This window comes from Nymphaea colorata, chromosome 11 (genome assembly GCF_008831285.2).
Source record: "Nymphaea colorata isolate Beijing-Zhang1983 chromosome 11, ASM883128v2, whole genome shotgun sequence".
NCBI lineage: Eukaryota > Viridiplantae > Streptophyta > Magnoliopsida > Nymphaeales > Nymphaeaceae > Nymphaea > Nymphaea colorata.
In genome coordinates this window covers 15,165,016-15,190,506 of record NC_045148.1, presented here as the reverse complement: position 1 = coordinate 15,190,506, position 25,491 = coordinate 15,165,016, and the positions used below count along the sequence as shown (strand labels likewise).

The following is a 25,491-nucleotide window of genomic DNA, read 5'->3' as shown; positions in this document are numbered from 1 at the left end:
GACCCTTGTCTCCCTCAGCTTCTGCTCTGGTTTCTCTGCTAGTGACACCCTTCATTCAGTTGATGGCTAGTATGGAGGGATTCAATTTGGTGGTCCTTTCCTTGCGATGAATGAGACAAAAAGGCTTTTTGGAAGGAAGCTGGGAGTCTCTTAGTGAAGGTGAAAAAATATATTAATAATTTGAAGACTGCTAACTAGTCCTTATGATGTTGGCAGAGTTTTCACTTTTGGTATAGGTTTTTCTCATTTGGACTCCTGTGCAGAGTTGGATATTGACATGTAGTTGGTCTGGTTTGAGCAATCTGAGTTACAAGGGCAAGCAACTTTGGGAAACATATCTCTAAATGGATTTTCCAGCTACTTTAAGAAAATTCACATGGTCTAAAATATGCACATGGACCTTTTCCTGAAAGCCATGTCATTTGTGTTCTCCAAAAATCATGGATTGAATAACATTGAACTGCTCAATGGATCGAGGAATGGAGCCCAGACATGCCTTTTGCAGTTTGCTAGACTCATTTCCAAGCCCTACTGAACTGTACCAAAAAATCTTGCATTAGTTGTATGTTGTAAATGGCAAAATTTCCTGAGATACCCAAGTCTACATTGCAAAGTTGGGGAACCGAATTAATGAATCATTCATCTTACTGAATAAGGCTTTTGGCAGCTTTGACGTTTTTTGGCAGCTTTGAAGTTTTGATGTTTTGATGTTTTTTTTTGAGTTATGATAGTGATTGTCTTCAGTCTAAAACAAATGTAAGACAATCCCATGCAAAAAGGCTTGATTAAGATGATTAAGATTTGCCATATTCTGCCAAGTACGTTGAATCTGATATAATCTCCAATGCTGAATCTGGACCTTGTTGAGATAGACATAGTGTACTCCTGCGTTTAGGCTGATTAAAAGACTAGGTCTTGTCAACACTCAACAGATGCACATACAATCAGATCAATGATAAGGCCTTACTGGCTGGCTCTCACTTGGGGAGCTGAGTTCTAACTTCTAATGTGTAAGTTTGACTGTTGCATTCTTTTTTGAGCCGCTCTGTAAACTTGTTGACTTTGTTCAATTTTACTTTGTAATTTGTAAAGTCCAACAAGTTGTGCTATGGTTGTTATGTTCTACTCTTTGAATTCTTTTGGCATTCCCTTGCTCAATTTAGTATGTGCAGTACATTAAGTTAGCATGGCTACGGGTGCAGTTGCCTTATTTGCAGGTTATCTAACCATTTCTGAAAAAAGAAAAAATAGTTTTGCTGCAATGTGATTCATGATTCAGTTGACCCGCGTCAGCTGATGACTTTAGGACTTCGTTTGGTGGTTTATATTGCTTCTGTTTCTTGATGTTCTGTACTCTTTACCTTGTAGTTTTGAATTTTATAATACATGCTGGATTTAAAGAGTGTTAGTGTTAAAAAATTGTATTGACATGTTACTGTCTAGCAAGAATCCAAAGGTTTATATTTTATAATATTTCATGTACTGTTGGAAGGACGAGGATGATGTGAAGGCCATGGCTCGTTTGTTTTCTGACATGGGGGATTCTTATGTGGACATGATTGCAACTGGTATTCCAGGAATTATCTTTTAAATAATTTCTGTTTTCTTAAGTGAACAGTGTCACGTTTCCTGAAAGTTGGATTTCCTTTTTATTCAGGATCTGATGAATCAATGATGATAGTACAAGCATTACTTGAAGTCGCTGCCCATCCAGATTATGACATTGCTTCAATGACATTTAATTTCTGGCACAGTCTTCAAGTTAGCTTGACTGAGTGGTGATGATTTAGCTGTTTTTGTGATTTATTACATATCTGTTGTTATTATATCTTAAAAACTTAATGTTAAAGGTTTTCTCATATGCTTGTAGGGAGTCATACTCATCATTGGGAACTGAAAATGCCATTAGAGCTGAGAGAGACCGGAGGATTGCAATGTTTAGACCAACCTTTGAGACATTAATATCTTTGGTAATTGTTCTGCTATGTGCTGTAGTTTAACTCTGAGATGACAGAATTTTCTGGTCTGAAGAATTTGGGATAGGGTGTTAACTGTTAAGGGCATGGTGTTTTTGATGTGTACAAATTACAAAATTAAAAATGCTAAATTAATTTGTGTATGTCATGAGTCTTTTGTTAAAATTTAGCTTGGGATGATGGCACAGGTTGCGTTCAGGGTTCAGTATCCACAGGATTATGAGGATCTTTCAAAAGAGGATAGAAGGGACTTTAGACAGACTAGATATGGTATGCAAAAATCATTATACAGTTTTTTCATGATTGAATTTAATTAGGGTTGTTATTCTGAACTTCTGTTGGATAGGTACTATTGTGCTGCATAGTTTGGTTATTCCTACCAAAGGCCCTTAATTGTGCTTGGTGCAAATGATGTATCCATGCTCTATTTGCAACTTTGAGTACTGGAGTCTTTTATGTAGTGATTACAGAAGTTGACGCTAGCTTATCTGCTCTTACTGCCTGTAGTTTAAATTGTTTGTATGTGTACCTCTATGGATGAATATTATATTACAAGGGAAAATGTGGTTTATTATCTGCCTGACCATCTTATGGGTTTAGTGGGCAAGACACACTTGATCAATTGTTTACCCATGAAGGCTTTAATCATCTAGTGGAGATAAAACAGTGGTGTTATCGTAACACCACAATATGGTGTTCGGAGTTCAAACCTCATAGAGAATGGTCCACCAAGATGTTGTGTTGGGGTTTAAGCCTCACAGGAAATGGTCATAGATAGATCAAAACTAAATATGCTAGTTATAGGCAGATTTGCAGCAGATAAGATAGAGTTTTTCAACTTGTTTAGAGAACTCGGAGAAAAGGAGAGAATTATCCTCTTACGTCTAACCAAAAGGACGATTATGTTATAGTCTATGTTTTTAAAAGCATCAGGGGTGTCTGAGTAGTGTCTAGGGCCTAGGCGCTTTATGCAGTATAAATAGAAGAAGAAAAAGATATAAACTAATAAATTTGTAACACTAGATGTAGATTCAAAAACCAAATTGGGCCATACTCAATAAACACAATTGGCCAGTCTGGAGGTCCATGTTCTTTCCTTCTTCCTCCTATCTCATGCATGCATGTAGGCAACACACCCTTGCTCTTTATTCTCATATGAATTATATTAGATTTTGCAAAATGTAATTCACATTGCTTCCTTTCATTTTTACAACTTAATGGTTATGTATTTTGTTTGTTATGAAAAATTAAAAAATCACAATGCCAAAGCTGCAAGTTGCCGAGGTGCACTTGGGCACATCCAGGGAGCAGTCTGGATATTGTACATAATACATATCATTATTTGCCTAGACCTTTTTATCCTAGGTGTTGACGGATCTTGTTGTATGGGTCCGAGTCTGGACTCGATCCAGTATGTCCTGGTTTGGGCATACTTATACCATTGTAAACCCTAATCTTAAGTGTTAATGAAATCTTAAGAGAGAGAGAGTCTGGTCGCTAGTGGGCGCCAGTTCCTCCTCGTCCGTGGTTTTTTTCCTCTTGCTGAGGTTTTTCCACGTTACATCGTGTTCATCTTATTCCTTTGTTCTTGATCTTCATGTTTCTACATGGTATAAGAGCCGTGAAGTTCTGGCGTGACTGATTCGAGTTTTGTTTCTGTTGTGGACGTGTGAGAGGAAGACTCGTGTCGGTATTGTTCATTGCGCATCGCCCGACGGTTCCAATCACGTGCTGTTACTGTTCGCTGCCGGATGTGGTCATCGCCCGACGCCGTTGGAGTTCCGGCGTCTCTTCTAGCGACGCTCTCGACGCCGTAGGAGTCCCTCGACGCCATCTGGAGTCCTGGCGACACACTGGACGCCATCTGGAGTTTCGGCGACTCTTTGTTTCTGCCATGCTTGCCGCCGCCACCACCAACTGCATCGCCTGAGAACGCTGTTGCCGTCGCCGCCACCAGCTGCGTCGCCCGCGATTCTCTGCGTCGCCCGATGTTACTCTGTTCGGTCCCTGTTTTTTGGCCCGATTGTTCCCGTGCGTCGTTCAATGACATTGTCTCCCGTCGTCTTTCCCCTTCTTCGTCTGCTCTGCCCAGGCCGCCCGACCCTGCCTTGCCTGCTACCGTGAGGTCTGGTGTTCTTCCGCTGCTGGATCACTGCCCTGCTCTTAGTCACCACTCGTTCTGCCGTTGCTGTCCAGAGTTCTCGCCAGCGTATGTTCCTGTCTGCCGTTGCTCGCTGCTGCTGTTTCTTTTTTGTTCTCTTTGTAGGGCTGGTCTATAATTATGGTAGCATCTTCCTCGTCCATCGTCAACACTGATCAATCTGAAATTGGGGCTTATAGAACTGAGAATGTTCCCGTTCAAGTCACTACTATTCGCCTTACCAAGGAGAACTATCTCCCGTGGTCTGCCGCTATGACTCTGGGGATTGCAGGCCGCGGTCGGATTGCCTATATCAATGGAAGGAAACCTGAACCGGTAGAGACAAGTGGTGTGTGGGACACCTGGTTTCTTGAGGATAATCGACTAAAAACTTGGATTGTCAACTCTATTTCCGCTGATATCCAACCCCTTATTCTTCGGAAGAAGACTGCTAGAGACATGTGGGTAATTTTGGAGCAAATGTATGGCCAGACGAAAACAGCTATCTGGACTTACCAACTAATGAAGACTGGCTATGGAATTCGGCAAGGGAACTTATCTGTTGTAGATTATTATGGGGCTTTGAAAGTCAAGTGGGAGGATCTTGACTATTATTCTGATATTAATTGGCATTGTCCTCAAGATCAGACACTTTATGTTGCTAAAGAGTGGGAAGATAGGGTGTTCCTCTTTTTAGCTGGTTTAAATGATGAGTTTGAAAGCTTTAGAAGCCAGATTCTGAATTCAGGAGAAGTGTTGAGTATTGAAGATGTGTATTCTCGTGTTGAAGCTGAAGAACAGAGGAGGCTGGTTACATCTGGGGGTAAGAGAGATCTCATGTCATATAATGAGAGATCTGCTCTTGTTAGTCGTGGTCCTGGAGGCACTACTAGATCTCTTCGTAGATGTATTTATTGCAAGAAGAATGGTCATACTGTGGATTTCTGTTGGGATCTTCATCCAGAGAAAAAGGGTAACAAAGGGAAGTCTTCTAATGGGAAGCCGACTGTGCCTGAGGAGACAAAATCTAGTGGAGGAAAGATCTCTATTTCTGCTGAACAACTTCGGGAACTGAGGGCTTATTTGGGTCGGATCGATGTCAATCAGGTCGAGGCATCAGATGAGACAAAGGCTAATCATGCTCTTGCCATTGTAGGGGATAGAGGTAGCTCTTGTGTAGGGGTATGGATCGTGGACAGTGGTGCTACTCACCACATGACGGGTAACCCTAAATTGTTTCATGAGTATAAGTTGTCTTCGGGAAGGGAACGAGTATCTCTTGCAGATGGTTCCTCTACCTCTGTGGCCGGAGAAGGGAGTTTGTCCTTGTTGGACAAATTTCATGTGCGAGGAGCATTACATGTCCCTCAGCTTCCCTTAAATCTCGTCAGTTAGTAAACTTACTAAAGAGCTGAATTGTGAACTCATCTTTTCTGCAACTCGTTGTATTTTGCAGGACTTGGCGACAGGGAAGAGGATTGGGATTGGTTTGGCGTTTGATGGCTTATATCGTCTTTCCATACGCGTGGCCACGACTCTTATGACAGCGATTAGCAAGACAAAAAAGCAAAGAGAAGATTGCCTCCAGTCCTTCTTATATTGGCATGAACGCCTTGGGCATTTACCTTTTGGGATTTTGAAACAGTTGTTTCCCGATTTGTGTTCCACTCTGAATTTGTCGTTGATTTCTTGTGATGTATGTCAGTTTGCCAAACATATGAGAGCTTTGTACCCTATCTCTACTAGTTGTGTTAATGAAGTTTTTTCCTTGGTTCACTCTGATGTGTGGGGGCCTTCAGGAATTCATACCCGTCAAGGTTTTCAATATTTTATAACTTTTATTGATGACTTCTCTCGAACCACCTTTGTGTACTTGTTAAAGGATCGCAGTGAGGTACCTCATATCATAGAGACCTTCATTCTACTTGTGCAAACTCAATATGGTGGAACTGTTAAAACCTTTCGATCAGATAATGCCCATGAGTATATGTGTCAGTCAGTTGAGGAGTTCCTTCGAAAAAGGGGGATTGTTCACGAGACGTCCTGTATTTATACTCCCCCACAAAACGGGGTGGCTGAGAGGAAGAATCGTCAGCTCCTTAATGTCACCAGAGATCTTTTGTTTCAGAGGAATCTTCCCAAGCACTATTGGGGTGATGCAGTTCTTACTAGTGCGTATCTCATCAACCGCATGCGGTCGTGTGTTGAATGGTCGGACCCCCCATTCTTTACTTCCGGGAAGTCGTCAACCTTTTCTCCTCCCCCTTCGTGTTTTTGGCTGTGGGTGCTTTATTCATGATCACAGTCCCAATGTTAAGAAACTTGTTCCCCGGTCTATCAAGGGTGTGTCTGTTGGGTATTCTCCTACTCAGAAAGGATATAGGTGTCTTGATCCTACCACTGGCCGTGTTTATGTTACAAGAGATGTTACCTTCTTGGAACATGCCTCTTACTTTTGTGAGAATCCTCTTCAGGGGGAGAAGACTGTGGTTAGGGAAGAGTATTCTCAGAGTCAGGAGATTCAATTTACAGATTTTTTGGACTACAAGAAAGAAGAACCTCTCAGGACCATTGATGTGCCTGAGAAGGAGGAAGGGTGTGGCACCGGAACTGAGAAGGAAGGTCATCGTTTGTTTGGATAGGTCTACTCTAGACGAGGTGCTCGGACAGAGGAGGTGACTTGTGGTGCGAGATCTACTTCCAATCCCAATGCCATTCCTTCCCTGGATGAATCAAGTCCTACCTTGAAAACTCAAGATGGGGTTGAAAAAGAAAATGAAGATCTTCCCATTGCCTTGAGAAAGGGTGTCAGGTCATGTACTCAACACCCGATTGGTAATTTTGTATCTTATTCAAGACTTAACAAGGATTACAAGTGTTTTGTATCTTCTCTTTCTTTGTTTGTGATTCCCAGGACCGTTGCTGAAGCTCAGAGTGATTCCAAGTGGGCTGATGCTATGAAAGAAGAAATGGAAGCCTTGAGAAGAAACATGACATGGGAAGTTGTGAAGATTTTTGAGGCAGCTCACTTGGTTGGATCCAAGTGGGTGTATACCATTAAGTACAAACAAGATGGAAGTGTTGAAAGATACAAAGCTCGTCTTGTGGCCAAGGGGTTTAGTCAAAAATATGGGATTGATTATTTGGAGACTTTTGCTCCAGTTGCAAAAATGAAGACAATTAGAGTTGTTATGTCCCTAGCGGTGATGAAGGAGAGGAGGATGTACCAACTCGATGTTAAGAATGTTTTTCTCAATGGTGATATCGAAGAAGAAGTATATATGCGTATGCCTCCAGGATATGAAGAACCAGAGAAATGCTGTAAGCTGAAAAAGGCCTTATATGGCCTCAAGCAATCGCCTAGAGCATGGTTCGAACGTCTCAGACGAGTGATGCAACATCATGGGTACAATCAAGGGAATGGAGACTACACTCTATTTGTGAAGAAAAAAGAAGGCAGGGTCACTCTTTTACTTGTCTATGTGGATGACATGATTGTCACCGGAGATGATGATGAAGAGATCTTCAAGTTAAAAGTGTTACTGGCTGCTGAATTTGATCTGAAGGATCTTGGCAAACTGAAGTATTTTCTTGGTATTGAGATTGCTAAATCTAGTATTGGCCTTGTGCTAAACCAAAGGAAATATACATTAGATCTGTTGGAGGAGACTGGTAAACTGAGGTGTAGACCCGCTTCTACCCCACTTGATACTGGACACAAGTTAAGCCTTAGAGATGGACAGCTGCTCTGTGAAGAAGCAAAGGGAAGATATTAACGTTTGGTTGGAAAGTTGATTTATCTTACCCTTACGAGACCAGATATCACTTTTGCGGTAAATGTGCTGAGTCAATTCATGCATGCACCTACTGATACACACCTGAAGGATGTGGACATAATATTATGCTATTTGAAGAGAAATCCTGGCAAGAGACTCTTGTATGTGAAACAAGAGACTGTAGAGATTGAGGGGTACTCCGATGCAGACTGGGCAGGTTGTGCTGATACTCGACGGTCTACCACAGAGTATTGTGTCTACTTGGGAGGAAATCTTGTTGTCTGGAGAAGCAAGAGACAAGATGTGTGTTCTCGATCTAGTGCAGAGGCAGAGTATAGAGCTATCGCTATGGGAGTGTCAGAGTTACTATGGCTGAAAATATTGCTGACTGATATCGGAATAGAGGTTGAAGGACCAATGAAGATGTACTGTGACAATAAGTCTGCAATCAACTTAGCCAACAACCCTGTACTACACGATAGAACAAAGCATGTTGAGATTGATCGTCACTTCATTCGTGAAAGGATTGATGCTAAAGGGTTAATCTTACGTTACATGAAGTCTGAAGACCAAACCGCTGATGTTTTGACGAAAGCTCTATCTTCAACTTCATTCGAGAGAAATGTATCCAAGTTCGGCATGTTTGATATGTATGCCCAACTTGAGGGGGAGTGTTGACGGATCTTGTTGTATGGGTCCGAGTCTGGACTCGATCCAGTATGTCCTGGTTTGTGCATACTTATACCATTGTAAACCCTAATCTTAAGTGTTAATGAAATCTTAAGAGAGAGAGAGTCTGGTCGCTAGTGGGCGCCAGTTCCTCCTCGTCCGTGGTTTTTTTCCTCTTGCTGAGGGTTTTTCCACGTTACATCATGTTCATCTTATTCCTTTGTTCTTAATCTTCGTGTTTCTACACTAGGAATAGGCAGCCCCTCCATGCCTTGGCACACTTTTAACAACATTGATTATGGGTGCCCATTCAGAAGGACATCCTCATAGCTGCTGATCCACATAAATGTGGGTCATATTTCAAATTCAATTACGGTTTTGTACTTTTGTGAAGAGTGTAGGTCAGAAGGGGTTGGGACAAAATGTTTTGGAACTGATTGATGTTAATCTTGCCTTTTAATCTATAAACTTGCACATCTAGTAACTCATGGATATGTTTTCCTTGTTTGTTTTAGCTGTTGGAGATATTATAATTGATGCTGCATCAGTTTTGGGTGGTGATGCTGTTGTGAAGATCCTTTTCATGAACTTTGTCAAGGTTGGATCATTCTTTCTTCATGCTTTTGTGTTGCCATGGCATTTTTTCAAACCTATGTCTAGAAACTGAAAATCCTTATTGCTATTGCTTCTTTTGAAAGTTCTATATCTAGAATCTATGCTAGCATGGGTTCAATTAGTTAATAAGTCCTAGCACTTATTGGCTATTGGAGGTAATTATTGGTGGCCTGTTTATTATGGCAATGTTGATTTCCAAACCAATGCCGACTTATGGTTGCAGTATATTGGAAACATTCAAAATGTTTAGAATGTCTTTGCTTGTTTCTTTCTGGCGTTAATAGTGATTTAGCTATTAAGTCAATAACTTGGATATATCTTTTCTCTCTTATCGATCTTCTTATGCTTTGGATTTTTTTTTTCTAAATTTTCATGAACAAAGATGTTTAGTATTTTCTTTTGTTTCTTCTCCTTGGTTGATGACTGTAATTTCTCTTAACTTTTTTTATTAAAGGTGTGAAAGAAGCAAGCATAAATGTTAGAGATCTAGTGCATTATGATGTTAACAAAAGTAACTGTGGATCGCATGGGATTTTTTGGTAGCTATAACATGTGATCTTCATTTTGACAAGGAATAGTGAGATGCATGATCCTTAATTGCATGGCACCTGGAGGTTTTGGGTGCTGATTCTTTTTTGTTTTAGTATGTCGTGCATTTTGGTTTCTTGGAAACCAGCAACGAGATGCAACAAATTTATCAATGAGAATAATTGAAAATCATCATTTTGAGTTAATGTGAAATTTTCAGTGCCAATGCAGCAGAATACTGAAAGTGGGTGATGAAGGTATGAATAACTCAATGACATAATATGCAAATGAGGTATAGGAAGGAAAACAAAGTTGTGATACTAGGTTCTACTTGGGAAAGAAAAAGGTTCAGAAGCGCGGCTCAGTCTGATCATGAAATGCATGAATTCGATGAAACAAAAAAAAAAATATTACTGTGAAACATGGAAGAAAATTAAGGTTTTGCGTTCTTGAAAACCATGGCTTTAAATATCATGTTGAAGATGTTGAAATAATCAATAAAAATATTATAACATGCTCTAAAACGTTAATTTTTCTTTTAAAAATATCTATATCAAGATTGCATTTGAGGTGTTTAAATATTCTGTGGAAATATTCGAACATTCTTTGAAACTGCTTTTCAAAATGTCTAGGTCATGGTTTCACCAGCATGCCAGAAAATAACATGCATAAAGATAAAGGTGCACACACGTATTATTTATTTTTCTATGACATGCACAAAGATAAAGACGCACACACATTATATATATTTACTTGTTAGTTGTTTATAAAGGTTGTGAATGGTGAAGATGCCAATGGGTCTTAGCTATCTTTTGATTCTTTTCAGCAATATGTTATCTCTGAATCATCTGAGGTTTTAAAGTGACAGCAGAATGTAATTATATGTTGCCATGTGGATAGTAGGTTGTTATTTTCTGCGCGTAATTGCTTGAATTTTACTTTTCCTTACTACAGTTGTTTTCCTCATGTCAGTCTGTCGGCAATTGTGAAGCTAATGACTGGAATTGGCGTAGCTCAGAGGCAGCACTATATTGTATCCGTTCTGTTGCCAATGCTGTTCCGTCCCATGAAGTTGAAGTAATGCTGCAAGTATGTCTATCCAGGGTTAAAGTTTCGTCACCCTTTCTCCCATTTTTTTAATTCATTTTGTTGACTTCTTTTGCAATTGATCTTTCATGAGTATTTTCAGATCTAAGTAACTCACCATAATTTTGAAAGTTACCAGTTTTATAAACTTGTACAATGGCAAGTCGTATCAGCCTGGAGCGATCAGAGATTTGACTTATTCAACACAGAATTAGAAAATACTTTATTTTCTCTAATTGATGTGTTATGGATCTTATGGCTTATGAGTTATTACGTAGATCATGCTATAAATTATGTTTCTTGATGTCTTAGATCTAAGCCTGGGCACCAAGCCGGGCCGCCGCCGGGTACCCGGTACCCGGCCCGACTCGGTCCCGGGCCCGGGCCTTGCTTTTATAGTAGTCGGCCCGTTAGTTACCGGGCTCGGCCCGGCCCGGTAACTAACGGGCCGGGCGCGGGCCAGCCGCTTTGATCGGCGGCGGCCCGCGAAGCCCGTTGTTTTTTTTTTTTTAAATGAACTTCGTTACTCGTTAGGGACCTAGGGTTAAATAAAAATGAACTTGAGCTTAGAGAGTTAGGGTTTACTTTTCGACCTTCCGTCGTCACCGTCGCCCGTCGAGACTCGAGAGATTGCATTTGCGGCATTGCCTCCTCTTCGCCCATCGGCTGCTCCTCCGGTCGTCGCCGTCGCCATCGGCTGCCTTCTCCGGTGACCGTGTGCCGGCTGCCGTGAAGGTCTTCAGTCTGTAAACTATCAATGTGCCTATAAAAGAACTTGATACTCCATGGTGTTTCATCATCTGAAGCTGTAAATTGTGTTGCCTCCTGCATTCGTTGTGTCTGAGTTTTTTCAATAACGGGCCGGGCCGAAGCCCATCTCAGCCCGCCCGGCCCATTATTAATCGGGCCGGGCCGGGCCTCGGGCCTTGACCGAAGCCCGAGGCCCGATATGACTTGGGCCCGGCCCAGCCCGTTTAGAAACGGGCCGGGCCTCGGGCCGGCCCGTTTAGGTTATTGGGCTACATTTTTACATTTTTATCGGGCCGGGCCGGCCCGATGCCCAGCCTTACTTAGATCATGTTGTGCTGCTGTATAATATTATGATTTATTAATGCCTGTGAAGTAACTTTAACCTGTAATAAGCATGTCATTATGTATAACGTGTTTTTTTTAATTGAAAAATATAAAATTTTATTTTTCTTGATTTTTATGATTTTTTTCTTATTTTATGAATTAATAAAGAACTTTATGATACACGTACGTTACATTATGATACTTTACGATAGAACATATCTATTGGCTGGACTGTTACGGCTTAGGATATGCTTTTTACAACATTGATGTGTAGTGTACACGCATAAAGTTAAAATCAAATGTATGTTTGAGTTGAGTTAATTTGTTTAGATTATCTACCGATGGAAATCGTTTTTCTTTTTGCACTTTTTTTTCGAGTTGCTTTAAGCTTTGTCTTTGTGCTTGACCAGTTGCATATGCTATGAAGATCTGATCAGTTATGTTTTTATCTGTAGGTTTTTGCTATTCTTCCTAAACTACCACATCAACCCCAGTTGCTTCAAACAAGTATACGTTCTCTTGCTTCTCCTTATATATTCTTGTGGAGTCCTAGATATCTTCTGTTTGGAATTGTTTAAATTTATGTTTTGAACATGCCAACAGCTTGTTTGACTATTGGAGCATATTCAACTTGGTTGAATGCTTCTTCAGCTGCATTACCTTTTCTGCCATCAATAATTGACATTCTGACTAGAGGCATGAGTGCATCTGAAGATTCTGCAGCCGCTGCATGTATGGCATTTCGCCATGTTTGTGATGGTATGCTCCTCTTAACCTAGTGCAGTGGGTACTGTTTCCTTTCTCCTGCATTTGACTGTTCATGTTTTCTTATGTGTTTAATGACGGTGACTATCTTTTATGGGTGCTCTAGTAGAAATTTCTTATGGTGTCTCTTTTTCAACTTTTAGGTTGCCTTATGAATGGTGCGTGGGTCCATTTGCAATTTTTTTATTCACAAGAAGTGCTGAAAGGATTTAATATCTGTTTACAGGCTTTAAGTTTAATAATTTAATAATTGAGTTTGTGTGATTGTGTCTGTTATGCTTTGGACTAATTTGCTTCTGAAACTTTGTGAAACATAAATAGTAAGATGCGTATCATCCGATAAGTAGTTGACCGTTTGTTTCTCACCTTGCATTAGCCACTTTCCCAAGTGTGTTATCACATGCTTGATACTGATTGCAGATAAATGATTCTTTTACTAGCTTGCAGGACAAAACTTTGTGGTTCTCTTGATGGGCTTTTTCATATCTATCACAGAGCTGTTAGTGGAGAAGGAGGCTACAGAGTATGCGCGGAGGACTCACTGCAACTGGTCGAAGCTCTAAGGTGCTATTTTTGGAAGGAATTCACATACTGATAAGGATGCATTGGAACATATTAAAATGTCATTAGTTGTTTCTATGGTTGATTCCTTTTACATATATTGACGTGTGTTGTATTCCTTTTTAATTCTTTTGTATGAAGTGTGGTTATAACTGAACTTTCATCTGATCAAGCTAAGAAGGCTCTTGAGGCGTTGTGCTTGCAGGCAGTGAATCCTTTACAGGTTTCCTCTGTTTCAGCACCAGTTCTTTTTTCTTCAACATTATGTGCTACTAATATGCATACTAATTTGCAGGAAATCATCAATCAAGGTGTTGAACCAGTCAAGCAATTGAATCCAACTAAGTTTACTGTTCACATAGATCGTTTAGCAAATATTTTCAGGTCTTGTTCTTGTCTTTTAGATAATTGAAAAATTGTTTTTCTAGTGGATATTACTTCATCTGTTTGTTCCTGATGTGATTCTTAGATATGTAAATCATCCTGAAGCTGTGGGAGATGCATTTGAGAGAATATGGCCATTATTTAAAGCTATCTTTGATTAGTAAGTGCCCGAGGGCATATATTTGTGATCAATACTTGCTGTTATCATACTTTGATTGTCACCACAAGGCATAACTTTTCTACCTTCAATAGATGTATAGCGACATTGTTTTTTCATGTGCAAAAGTTCTAAATGGGATGCTTGTGTATCATGAATTCAGACCTCCAAGTCTTTTTTTTTTAAGGTTTGACAGCATACTGATGATGTTTTGCAATACACTCTGAAGAGTGAAGTCTCTATTAAAATGTTCCTTTTTTTTCTCTTTCCAAGTGTCAATCATATTAAAGAATAATGTTCTGTTAACCATATGGCATTCATTTGAATTTTAAAAAAATATTTATGTGATCTGCAGTCGTGCATGGGATATGAGGACAATGGAAGCATTATGCCGAGCTTGCAAATATGCGGTAAGGGCTATAAGTTGTCTTAGCAGGCATTGCTTAGCAGGAAAAAAGTGGTTTCCATCTTTTGGATTTTTATTATTGTATCTTTTAAAGGTTATACAGTTGGTGCTCCTTATTTTTTTAAGAACTTAAGTAACACAGACTCTTAAAATTACTTGCCGCACTCAAGTCGACTTGATCTGGTCGGTTGTGCAGCAGCAGAGATTTCTTTTTTTATTGGATCATTAATGACATTATAGCTTGTTAATTGCTAATTTTATTCTTTGCTAACAATTTTATTGATGGAGTTTTATTGTTTTAAATTAATATAGATTTTATGCTTTTGGGATTGAGTAGCAATTGAATGTTGCCCTAAGTCACATGGACACTTCTTAGAAGGGGAAGTATGCGTGTCAAATTGTTACGATCCATGTAGGGATCGTGGGGAGCAGTAGTTGTTTATTTTTACTAGGTCTTGCTATTTGATGTTTTCAGTATGGATCTGATTTCAGTAAGAGTCGGTCCAGTCCGGACCCATTATTAATACCATAATTAAGCATGCTTGTTGATTGCCTTTCTCTCTCTCGTTCCTTTCTCCCTTCTCCTTCCTCCCTCTCGACTTCTGTTAGCCGACGGCTAACAATTGGTATCAGAGCCACACATGGCCGCGCCGCCGGCACAGCCGCCGACGTCCGATGAGCAAGACGCACCAGTCTTCCACAACGCCGCCCTGGCAGCGGTGGAAGCGCATCGTGCCTGGACGGAAGAAACGATCATCGAAGTGAACCGCAAGCTGCAGACCATGGAACGAGTGCAAGCCAAGGCTGAGGCTCGTCTCCACACCGCCATCGCAGTTGGTTTTCGCGATCTGCTCCAGCAAGCCCCCACCCTTGGCAGCGCTCCGCTCGGCGACCCACATTCCAGCAACCGCTCACCGGCCCATGCGGTCCTCACCAGCTCGCCGACACTCACAGCGCCAGGCTCCCTCCACTCACCCAATACAAGTGTGTTGGGGTAGGATCAGCGTACATCGCAGGTCAGCGCCATACCCTTTTTTCAATCGGCCATCGTGACTCTACCTCTACCTCAGCCTCCGCTCAGTGCTGGCATCGCGTTTGGGTCTTTCGGATCGACCGTGCCCACTACCAACGTGCTGCCCACCGTTATGTTGAACTCCGTTACCGGCGGCACTAATAACGTGGCACTCCTGGGCCGCAGCAACAGCCGAACGGACGCCCCTGCGGGGTTCCTTCCGACCTCATCTACTGGCTTTTATGGAGGTATTGAATCGGCGTGCTTCAAGCACGCCAAGATGGACTTTCCCTGATTCAGCGGAGAAGATTTACACAGCTGGATATTTAAAGCCAAGCAGTTCTTCGAGTGCTCTCCCTCTCCGCTCTTCGAGTGCTCTCCCTCTCCGCTCCCCCTCCCCCTCCCCCTCCCCCTCCCCCTCTCCCTCTCCCTCTCCGCTCCCGCTCTCCCTCTCCGCTCCCCCTCCCCCTCTCCCTCTCCGCTTCCCCCTCTCCCTCTCCCTCTCTTCCCGCTCCCCCTCTCCACTCCCCATCTCCCTCTCCCCCTCTCCCTCCTCCTCCGTCTCCCTTGTCGCCCCCCCTCCTCCTTCGTCTCCCTCTCCCTCCTCCTCTGTCTCCCTCGCCGCTCCCCCTCCTCCTTCGTCTCCCTCCCCCTCCTCCTCTGTCGCCGCTCCCCCTCCCTCCTCCGTCTCCCTCCCCCTCCCCCTCCTCCTCCATCGGAGCGCGACGGGAGTACGGGGGAAAGGGGGTCGGGAGGGCGGGCCGGGCCTTGCCCCGGCCGAGACCCGGGCTGTCGGGCCGGACTGAGAGGCCTGACGGGCCGGATCGGGCCAGCCCTTACCCGGCCGGGCCGGCCCGATGCCCAGGCCTAGCTGCCATTAACTTCGAAGGGAAAGTCATTTGTTGGTAGCGATGGCTGATTGATCAACACAGACAGCCAGATTGGAGGACCTTGATCTCAGCCATGGCGGCGCGTTTTGGACCTTTAGCTTATGTTGATTATAATCAGGAACTCTCCAAAATACGTCAGACGGGGTCGATTGAAGACTACCAAGAGCGTTTCAAAGAACTTAGCAATATGGTTCGGTGATGGCCAATAGAAGCTTTGATTGGTACCTTTGTTGGGGGACTCAAAGAAGAAATCCGTATTGAGGTGCAAGGCATGCGACCCCTCAATCTGCATGACTGTTTTGCGATAGCCCGTATGGTGGATGAAAAGCAGCAGCAATATCAGAGCCTCGGGCGAGGGGCAGCCAAGGTTCGTCCTCACGGGGCAGCAACTACGAATTCGGAAACACAACCCGGCCGGACGAACTTAACCAAACCAGCAAACCACCCTATTATTCGCCGTCTGACCTCGGAACAAATAAGGCAAAAACGGCATCAAAATATTTGCTTCCATTGTGATCAACTGTGGACACCGGGCCACGCTTGTAGATGCTTTCATATGTACCTAGTTGAAGAAGAAGGGGAGGACGCCCCGACGGAGACTATTGGGGAACAGAGACAAGATGAAGGAGAGTTTGCCCAGTCGCCCGAAATATCCCTCCATGCCCTATCGGGACATGAAGTGCCTCAATTGATGCGAGTGGAGGGCCGACTCCGCGGTCGAAAGGTCATTGTACTTGTGGATACTGGGTCCACGCATAACTTCATCTGTGAGAAGTCAGCTAGAGTCCTGGGGTGTGAAATTGACTAGCAATCGGCTTTTGATGTGGTCGTGGGAGATGGAAGCACTTTAAAATGTAAGGGGCGGTGCACCGACGAGAAACTGGAGATACAGCGCCATGGGTTTTCGGTACAGTTGTATACACTAGCAATGGTCGAGGCGGACCTCGTTTTGGGCATCCACTGGTTGAAAGGGCTGGGCGAGGTCGTGTGGGACTTCGTTAACATGAGAATGCACTTTACACAACCAGATGGGAAGTGCCTCACCCTGTCAGCTACTCCAAGACAGCTAGTTCAAGAGACCGCCACCTCCAAAATGTTGCAGGGAGCGGCTGCTTCGTACGTGCTTCTCATGACCAGCGTTGAGGGGAAGGAGAGGTCAGAACCCGCCCTCACCAGTGCACGACTACCGGCCCTGTTGGAAGAATTTTCAGATGTGTTCAGTGTCCCTCATGGGTTGCCTCCTTCGTGCGCCTATGACAACCATATAGAGCTACATCTCGGGGCAGATGTAGTGAAAAGGAGACCATACAGGTATAACCCGACCCAACGTGATACACTAACTCGATTGGTGCAAGAAATGTTGGAACAAGGAATTATACAGCCTAGTCGCAGCCCGTTTGCGTCTCTTGCCCTCCTGGTGCGAAAGAAGGATGGAAACTGGCGGTTTTGTGTAGACTACTGCACCTTGAATGCTCTAACAGTGAAGGATCATTATCCCCTGCCTATCGTGGAAGATCTCCTTGATGAACTCAGAGGGGCAGCCCTATTTTCGAAGCTGGATCTTCGAGCCGGGTACCACCAGATACGGATCGCGCCACAAGATGTACCGAAGACAGCATTCTTAACCCCAGATGGACATTATGAGTTTCGAGTGATGCCGTTCGGCCTCACGAACGCTCCTGCGATGTTCCAATCACTCATGAACGATATCTTTCGCCCATACCTGCACAGGTTCGTACTGGTCTTATTTGATGACATCCTTGTATTTAGTGCAGACAAAGATGCACATTTAAATCATCTACGGGTGGTGCTCTCTACGTTGCGACAACACTCCCTTCACGCCAAACTCTCTAAGTGTTCATTCGGCATGAGTGAAGTCACGTATCTTGGCCACGTGATTGGCAACGGTAGCGTGAAGATGGAAGAGGCTAAGGTACTGGCAGTGCGTAATTGGGCCATTCCTCAGTCTGTTCGGGAACTACGCGGGTTCCTAGGATTGGCAGGATACTGTCGTAAGTTTGTGCGCAACTTTGGGAGTATCGCAACGCCCTTGACCTACCTCACAATCACAAAAAGGGATCCGTTTCGGTGGACTGATTAGGCCAAGGTGGCATTCGACCAACTCAAGGAGGCCATCACCACAACACCAGTTCTACGCATGCCCGATTTCAACATGCAGTTTGAGGTGGAGACAGACGCATCCGACATAGGGGTGGGCACATTTTTGAGCCAAGACCGACATCCCATAGCATTTTTTAGTCGCACCATGGGACCCACGTTCAGTAGCAAATCAGCCTATGAGCGCGAACTCATTGCTATGGTATTGGCGGCATTATTTGTTGGGTACGAAATTTGTGGTGCTCACAGATCATCGCAGCCTGCGCTACTGCCTACAACAGAAAACATTGGTACTTACTGCCTACAACAGAAAACATTGGTATTGGTGGTGCAGCGTTGGGTGATGAAACTACTTAGCTTCGATTTTGAAATTAGGCATCACAACGGGAAAGAAAACCCAGCAGCATACCGTCTCTCTCGACAGGTGCAGGAGGGTCATGGCTTCTGGACTCTATCAGCCATTCAATGCAACATTTGGACAGACATTCAGCAGGCCCATCAGTCAGCAGCGTCAGTTCAGAGAATACGAACGAACTGACCTTCTACAGAATCCGACGAGACGATATGGTTACGAGTGGCGCCCTCCTTACATCTACTTCCGTAGCCGCGTATTTATCCCGCCCGAGACAAGCCTGTCAGGTATTTTAATCCCACATTATCATGACTCGAAGAGCGCAGGCCATGAAGGAGTGGAAGGGACTTATCGGCGTGTAAGGACAGCTTTTTTCTGGCCGGGAATGAAGCGCGCTGTGCGGGATTATGTGCGACAATGTGATGTATGTCAACGCAATAAGTATGAGACCACGTGACTTGCTGGCTTCTTACAACCACTTCCTCTTCCTGAGCAAATTTGGGAAGACATATCCATGGACTTCATAGAGGGATTACCCTGCTCTCGGGGAAAATCTGTTATATTGGTGGTAGTAGATGGGCTCTCCAAATATGCCCACTTTATAGCGCTCTCACACCCTTTTTCAACCAAAACAGTAGCGCAGACCTTTCAAGAGCACGTGGGGAAACTTCACGGTATGCCACGCTCCATTGTAAGTGATCGTGACTTGATTTTCCTTAGTGCTTTTTGGCAGGAGTATTTCAAACTGCAGGGGACTCAGCTTATGATGAGTACCGCATATCACCTGCAAACGGATGGGCAGACAGAGGTCGTAAACCGAAGTCTTGAGACTTATTTGAGATGCTTTGTGGGGGAGCGACCCAAAACCTGGGTCAACTATCTATCATGGGCAGAGTTCGCTTACAATACCAGCTGACATACATTCATGAACACCACCCTTTTTGAGGTAGTCTATGGGCGCCCTCCTCCGTATATTCGCCGATATCAATTGGGGACAGCACGCGATGAGCTGGTTGATACGGAGTTGAGGTGTCGCGATGTGATTCTTAAGGATCTTAAGGAACACTTGTCAGCAGCACAGAATCATATGGTGATCTAGTACAACCGTCGCCATCGAGCACTTCAATTTCAAGAAGGGGATTGGGTTTTCCTAAGACGACCCCCCCAACGGTTGCTAGGTATGCGAGGGACAAGCCAAAGTAAGTTGTTGTCAAGGTATGTTGGTCTTTATCATATTTTAAAGAGGATCGGGAATCTCGCCTATGAATTACAGTTACCATTGGGCAGCACCATACACCCGGTCTTTCATGTTTCCAAACTCAAAGCGTGCCTCAAGGCACCGACAAAAAGTGAAGTTGTAACTGCCCCCGCCTTGGCGATCCCCTCTGGCATCCAACCCCTACATCGAGTAGGAGTACGACGACTCAAGGTGAATGGAAAATGGACGGTACAGTGGCTGATTGAGTGGCTCTCTGAGGAGGAGTTATCCGCGTCATGGGAAGATTTGGAGGACATACAGAAGCGGTCCATCGTTCACACCTTGAGGACAAGGTGTTATTCAAAGAGGGGGAGTATTTGTTACGATCCATATAGGGATCGTGGGGAGCAGTAGTAGTTTATTTCTACTAGGTCTTGCTATTTGATGTTTTCAGTATGGATCTGATTTCAGTATGAGTCGGTCCAGTCCGGACTCGTTATTAGTTGTACTTAAGCTTGAGATTTACCCTAATTAAGCATGCTTGTTGATTGCCTTTCTCTCTCTCGTTCCTTTCTCTCTTCTCCTTCCTCCCTCTCGACTTCTGTTAGCCGACGGTTAACACAAATATATATATATATATATATATATATATATATATATATATATATATATATATATATATATATATATAGGAAAACATGTAACTACAGGACCCTCATATACCAGACTCAAGGCTCGGCCTCGGGCCGGACATGATCGCCTCACCCAGTTAACATTAAAAAAATATTTTTTAATATAAAATAATGTATAAATATAATTAATCATACTAATATATTTAAGTACATATATAAACCAATAAAATAATATTAAAATTAAGTTATTAGACCGAGTTGGGTGCAGCCTTGCCCACAACTTTATGGAGCTGGCACGGTGCCCAATTTTTGTGCCTGGGGCCGAGTCGAACCGGGTACCCAGTTTGGTGCCCATCCTTAATCAGACTTTGATGGGAGTCATCTAGGTTGTCGATTTGAAGAACAAACGGTACAGATTACATTGCAAATATAGAGATTATGTTATTTTTTCAAGAGTCCAAACCAGCGTAACGCGTATCAGTCGGGCCAACCTATGCGTTGTATTGTAATGTATCTCAAACGGAGCGTAGCGTATTGTAAAATTAATTTTTTAATTTTTTAAAAATATTAAAAAATGAAAAAATAGAGAAAACTATAAAAAATCTGAAAGAATAAGCAAAAAATCAGAAAAAATCAAGAAAAATATATTTAAAGGAACATTCAATCTGACACCATCTTTTTTTTCGAGCTCAACATCTTCACCTTCGCTTCCTTCCTTTTCATATGGGTCCCCCATATCCTACATCTGCCTCATGCATTTCCTTTTCAATCATATTTGCTTTCATGGCATTAAGAAATTCCAAACATTGGTTTTTGACATAGGGTGGCAATGGGTTCCCTTGGGAGACAGTGCATTGAGCCACATCGTTGTGTGTACCAGCTATATGGTGTTTAAAGCGAGCGATCCCTCTTGATATGATTTGCTTACAAAAATTGCACGTAACGTTTAATTTATCTTTGAGATTCACCCTTGTACACCACTGCCATGTAGGGTCCGACATTATATCATTACAAAACAAGTAAAAATCTACGATTAACTGTAGGAAATAAGAGAAATGAACGATTCAACATTTTTTTTTGAGTTACTTCTTACTTTTTTGGTGTTAGAAACCAAAAAACCCTCTTTCTCCAAGCTTTCCACCATTCCCACTATGAGAAAGCTTCTTCATCCGTTCATCGGTTAGTATTCTCTCCCAAATTAATGAATCTTTAGTGATTTTTGATGAAAATGGGCAAAATCTCTCCCTCCCACGTCTTTTGCAGTAGTTAGAAACAAGAAAGGAGAGAGAGAGAGGTGCATAGAGTCCTTAAAACATAACGCAAAAACTACTTTTTTATGTTTTTTCTTGTATCGTATCGCTCATATCGTACGATACGATGCATGTATTGTACGATACGAGTGATATGCTTACGATGCATATCGTGTATCGTAAGCATACCGTATAGGTTGTCTAAACCTATATGGTCTGTTGTATATCGTATGATACAGATAACCTATGTCACATAGGTACGGGTACGGGTGCCGGTACGGGTTCCGCTGAAGGGTACGGGTACGAACCATTTTAAAAAAATTTGGGTGCGGGGGTACGGCCGGACGCACACGCGACATATATATATATATATATATATATATATATTATATCAAAAAATTTCAAACAAAATTACACATTCACACACACACACACACACATACACATATATATATATATATATATATCAAAAAATTAAAAACACATATGGAAGTAAGTAACATACAAATATATCAGCATTCTTGATTCAATGACAATAGAAGCACAAATAAAATAGCAACGTACACTTTTACATAAGTAATATAACAAACAAAAGAGGGAACATGGAACAGAAAAAAAAAACGAACACAAAAAAAAGGGAACCGATTGCAGGCGACTAAAAATATACTGCTCAACAAAAAATGAAAAGGGAACCAACTGCAGAAATTCTCTTGTTTTAAACTAAACATGGTTTCCCTCCAAGACATTGTCTTGTTTTACACTAAACAAGACAATGGCAATCACAGTAGAAGTTCAAAAAATTACAAACAACGTGCTTAACATAAGTAACATAACAAAGAAAAGAAGGAACACAAAACAGAAAAAAAAAATGAACAAAAAAAAGGAACCGACTGCAGGCGACAAACAAAAAAGAGGATTTAGAAAAAGGTCACTGTTCGCCGCCTGAAAATGAACCAGAAAATGAGAAAATGATGAAAAAAAATCAAATACCGCTGCTGTTCGGCACTTGCCGTCGCTGGAGATAGTTTGCCGTTGTCGTTCGTCGCCTGCAGCCGCCTGTCTCTGCCCCTGCCTTCGCCGGTCACCGTTAGTGGTCATCGGTGAGAGAAGAAGAAACACATGAAATGAAACGAAACGAAAAAGGGTTTTAGGGTTTCGATTTATTTAACGTTAAATTTTTTAAAACGTGAAAATGGAAAAAAAGGTTAACATTAAAATTGGATGGAAATGGACTCGGTCTACTTTGATCGAGTCGGAAATAGGTCTAAAATGACCTTGGGTGCGTTGACCGTACCCGGTACGGTCAACACATCACCCGTGCTGCACCCACGGGCATACCGGTACCCGTACCGTGCAGGTACTCCTATTAAAGAGGAGTACCCGTGTGACATAGCAGATAACACTGGTCCAAACCACCCTTGAAAGAAGAAGTGGGAGCCAGAAAGAGGAAACAAATAAGTTTCCTCAATTGAATCCTCATCTCTTTTTGGGGGCATTTTAGACTCTTGAAAAGACTTAACTTTTATATTTGCAATTTGATCTCAATGAAATAGATGACTTTGATTATTCTCAATAAGTCTTGTGTATGAGGGTTTGGTAGCTACTTATTCCCTATATATATATATATATATAATATATATATATATAACTTATTAGAAGTCGAAGTGCATGACCAAACATGAGTACAAAACATGGGTTGGATATGACAGTTACTTTTTGTATTTTTTGGGGTTATTTTCGTAACTGTTTTGATATAATGTTTTATCACTTTATGAATATAAACAATGAATTTATGTGTTTATTTAGCTAATATATATATATATATATATATATATATATATATATATATATATATATATATATATATATTGATATTGTTGTCGTGTTTTAATGTACGGGTCTGGGTTTGGACCCGGTCCAGTGTGTGCTCCTGTCTAGGCCTGTTGAGACTCTACTTGTATCTTGGCAACCTTAATTTTTAGGTGTGAATGAAATCTAGAGAGAGTCTGGTTGCTAGTGGGCATCAGTTCCTCCTCATCCGTGGTTTTTTCCCTCTTGTTGAGGGTTTTTCTACGTTACATCGTATTCTTTTTCCTATTTTTCGTGTTTCTACATGGTATCAGAGCCAACGAGTTTGGGAATTTTCTTTGCGGTCGTGAAGTTTTGGCCCCGACCTTCCCATCACTTGCTGCTCTTGTTCCGCCGCTGACGTTGCCACCGCTGCCACCGCCGCCGCCGCCCCCCACTGCCACCGCCGCCCGGATGCATCGCCTGAGATCGTTGCCCTCTCCAGACCGACGTCGGAGATTGCTATCGCCCAAAGCTGCCCTCTGCTCCTCTACTTGGTTCTGAGTTTCTTGTTTGTGCTCGTATTGGATCACCGTTTGAGTGGTGATCGTATGCCGCCGTGAAGTTCCGGTGGACACTGTCGACTCTTGCTGGTTTGCTGTGCGAGCTCCTTCACCATTGACTTGTGGATGACCTACCAGTTGATTTGATCGAAGGAGAACCAATTTGAGGGCCGTTTGAAGACGATCGTGCCATGTTCTGTATACTTAGTTTTAACAGGTCTCACTAAGCCTGTTTCTGTCCGAGCTTCAATCGAGGGCTCAATCGGCTGTACCTTTTAGGGGTTTTGATTCTGATCGCTTCCCAACAAACCAATCTGTCGAAGGGAAGTGAAATCGTGTCAATCGGTGCAGTATTGAGTGAGATTCAAACTCAAGAAATTTGATCAGACACTGTTCTGCTTTACCGCCGACCAGTCCCTGTTTCCGGTGACTTTTCCGGCGATCGGACCGTTGGATTTTTATGATTCCGGTGCCATTCAATTCCCAACATCCAGGTTATCCTCTCCACCAAGTTTGACGTCGATCGGACTACAAATGGTGTTTCTGGAGGCGACAGATAGAATCTGGCGGAAATCGGCGCAGTCTTCCTGAAGTAGGCGACAGGCAATTCGCGACTTCAAGGCTCAACGTCCTGAGCGTAGACTGCTCGGATTCAGCCCAAATTTGGAGCGTCCACTCCTTGGCTTGTGCTCTTGCTGTGGTCCAAATTTCAAAATTTTTGGAGGTGTCTACGATTTTATACGGTTTTTCATGTGAAGCCCTCTCCGACAGGCCTGAAGCTGAGTTGGGCCTGAGGACTTTTCCCGACGGTCCCAGTGATCTCACGCCTTGGATCATCAGCTACGTCGTCTGGCTGTCGTCCCCAGCGTCGTGCAACCTCTCTCATTCTGCGCCACCAGCATCGTTCAGGAAGAAATTTGGGTGTTCTATCGATGTGATGGCGGATTCCTGTATGGGCGAGTGGATCATCGACAGTGGCGCTACTCACCACATGATTGGCGATCCTAAGGTCTTTCATGGGTATCTGCTTTCGTCAGGAAAGGAACGTGTTTCTCTTGCCGATGGTTCATCTATCTCTGTGGCTGGGAAAGGGAGTCTCTCACTTTTGAACAAGTTCTTAGTCCACAATGCTCTACATGTTTCCTATCTTCCCTTGAACCTCTTGTCGGTTTGCAAGATCACGAAAGAGTTGAATTGCGAACTTATCTTTTCTACTGATCGCTGTGTTGTGCAGGACTTGGTGACAGGGAAGAGGATTGGGATTTGTCTGGCTTCTGACGGGCTATATCGTTTACCTATGCGTGCTGCTCAGGCTCTTATGACGACAGTTAGCCAAGCAACGAAGAACAAAGAGGACTTCCTTCAGTTGATTCTCCGGTGGCATGAGCGCCTTGGACACCTGCCTTTTGGACTTCTTAAACAGTTGTTTCTTGATTTATGTTCCAGGTTAGGCATGACCATGGTGTCCTGTGATGTCTGTCACCTGGCCAAACATGTTAGAGCTTCATATCCTTTGTCTAGCCATCGGTCTAATGAGGTATTTGCCATGAT

The 25,491-nt window shown here is 42.9% G+C and overlaps 1 protein-coding gene across 8 annotated transcripts in view; it reads left to right on the top strand.

Moving 5' to 3' along the window:
* LOC116264078 (transportin MOS14) overlaps nucleotides 1-25,491 on the top strand; it is a 51,972-nt gene that overhangs the window by 17,904 nt on the left and 8,577 nt on the right. For 5 of the 8 annotated variants that reach the window (XM_031644030.2, XM_031644026.2, XM_031644031.2 and 2 more), the window contains 12 exons: nucleotides 1,493-1,568; nucleotides 1,658-1,778; nucleotides 1,871-1,970; nucleotides 2,165-2,246; nucleotides 9,077-9,159; nucleotides 10,677-10,793; nucleotides 12,320-12,371; nucleotides 12,468-12,623; nucleotides 13,070-13,193; nucleotides 13,332-13,574; nucleotides 13,660-13,734; nucleotides 14,087-14,141. In XM_031644030.2, coding sequence (XP_031499890.1) covers nucleotides 1,493-1,568; nucleotides 1,658-1,778; nucleotides 1,871-1,970; nucleotides 2,165-2,246; nucleotides 9,077-9,159; nucleotides 10,677-10,793; nucleotides 12,320-12,371; nucleotides 12,468-12,623; nucleotides 13,070-13,193; nucleotides 13,332-13,574; nucleotides 13,660-13,734; nucleotides 14,087-14,141 — 1,284 coding nt within the window. The remainder of the gene's footprint in view (nucleotides 1-1,492; nucleotides 1,569-1,657; nucleotides 1,779-1,870; nucleotides 1,971-2,164; nucleotides 2,247-9,076; nucleotides 9,160-10,676; nucleotides 10,794-12,319; nucleotides 12,372-12,467; nucleotides 12,624-13,069; nucleotides 13,194-13,331; nucleotides 13,575-13,659; nucleotides 13,735-14,086; nucleotides 14,142-25,491) is intronic. The other 3 variants (XM_031644034.2, XM_031644032.2, XM_031644035.2) reach the window with 1 other exon arrangement.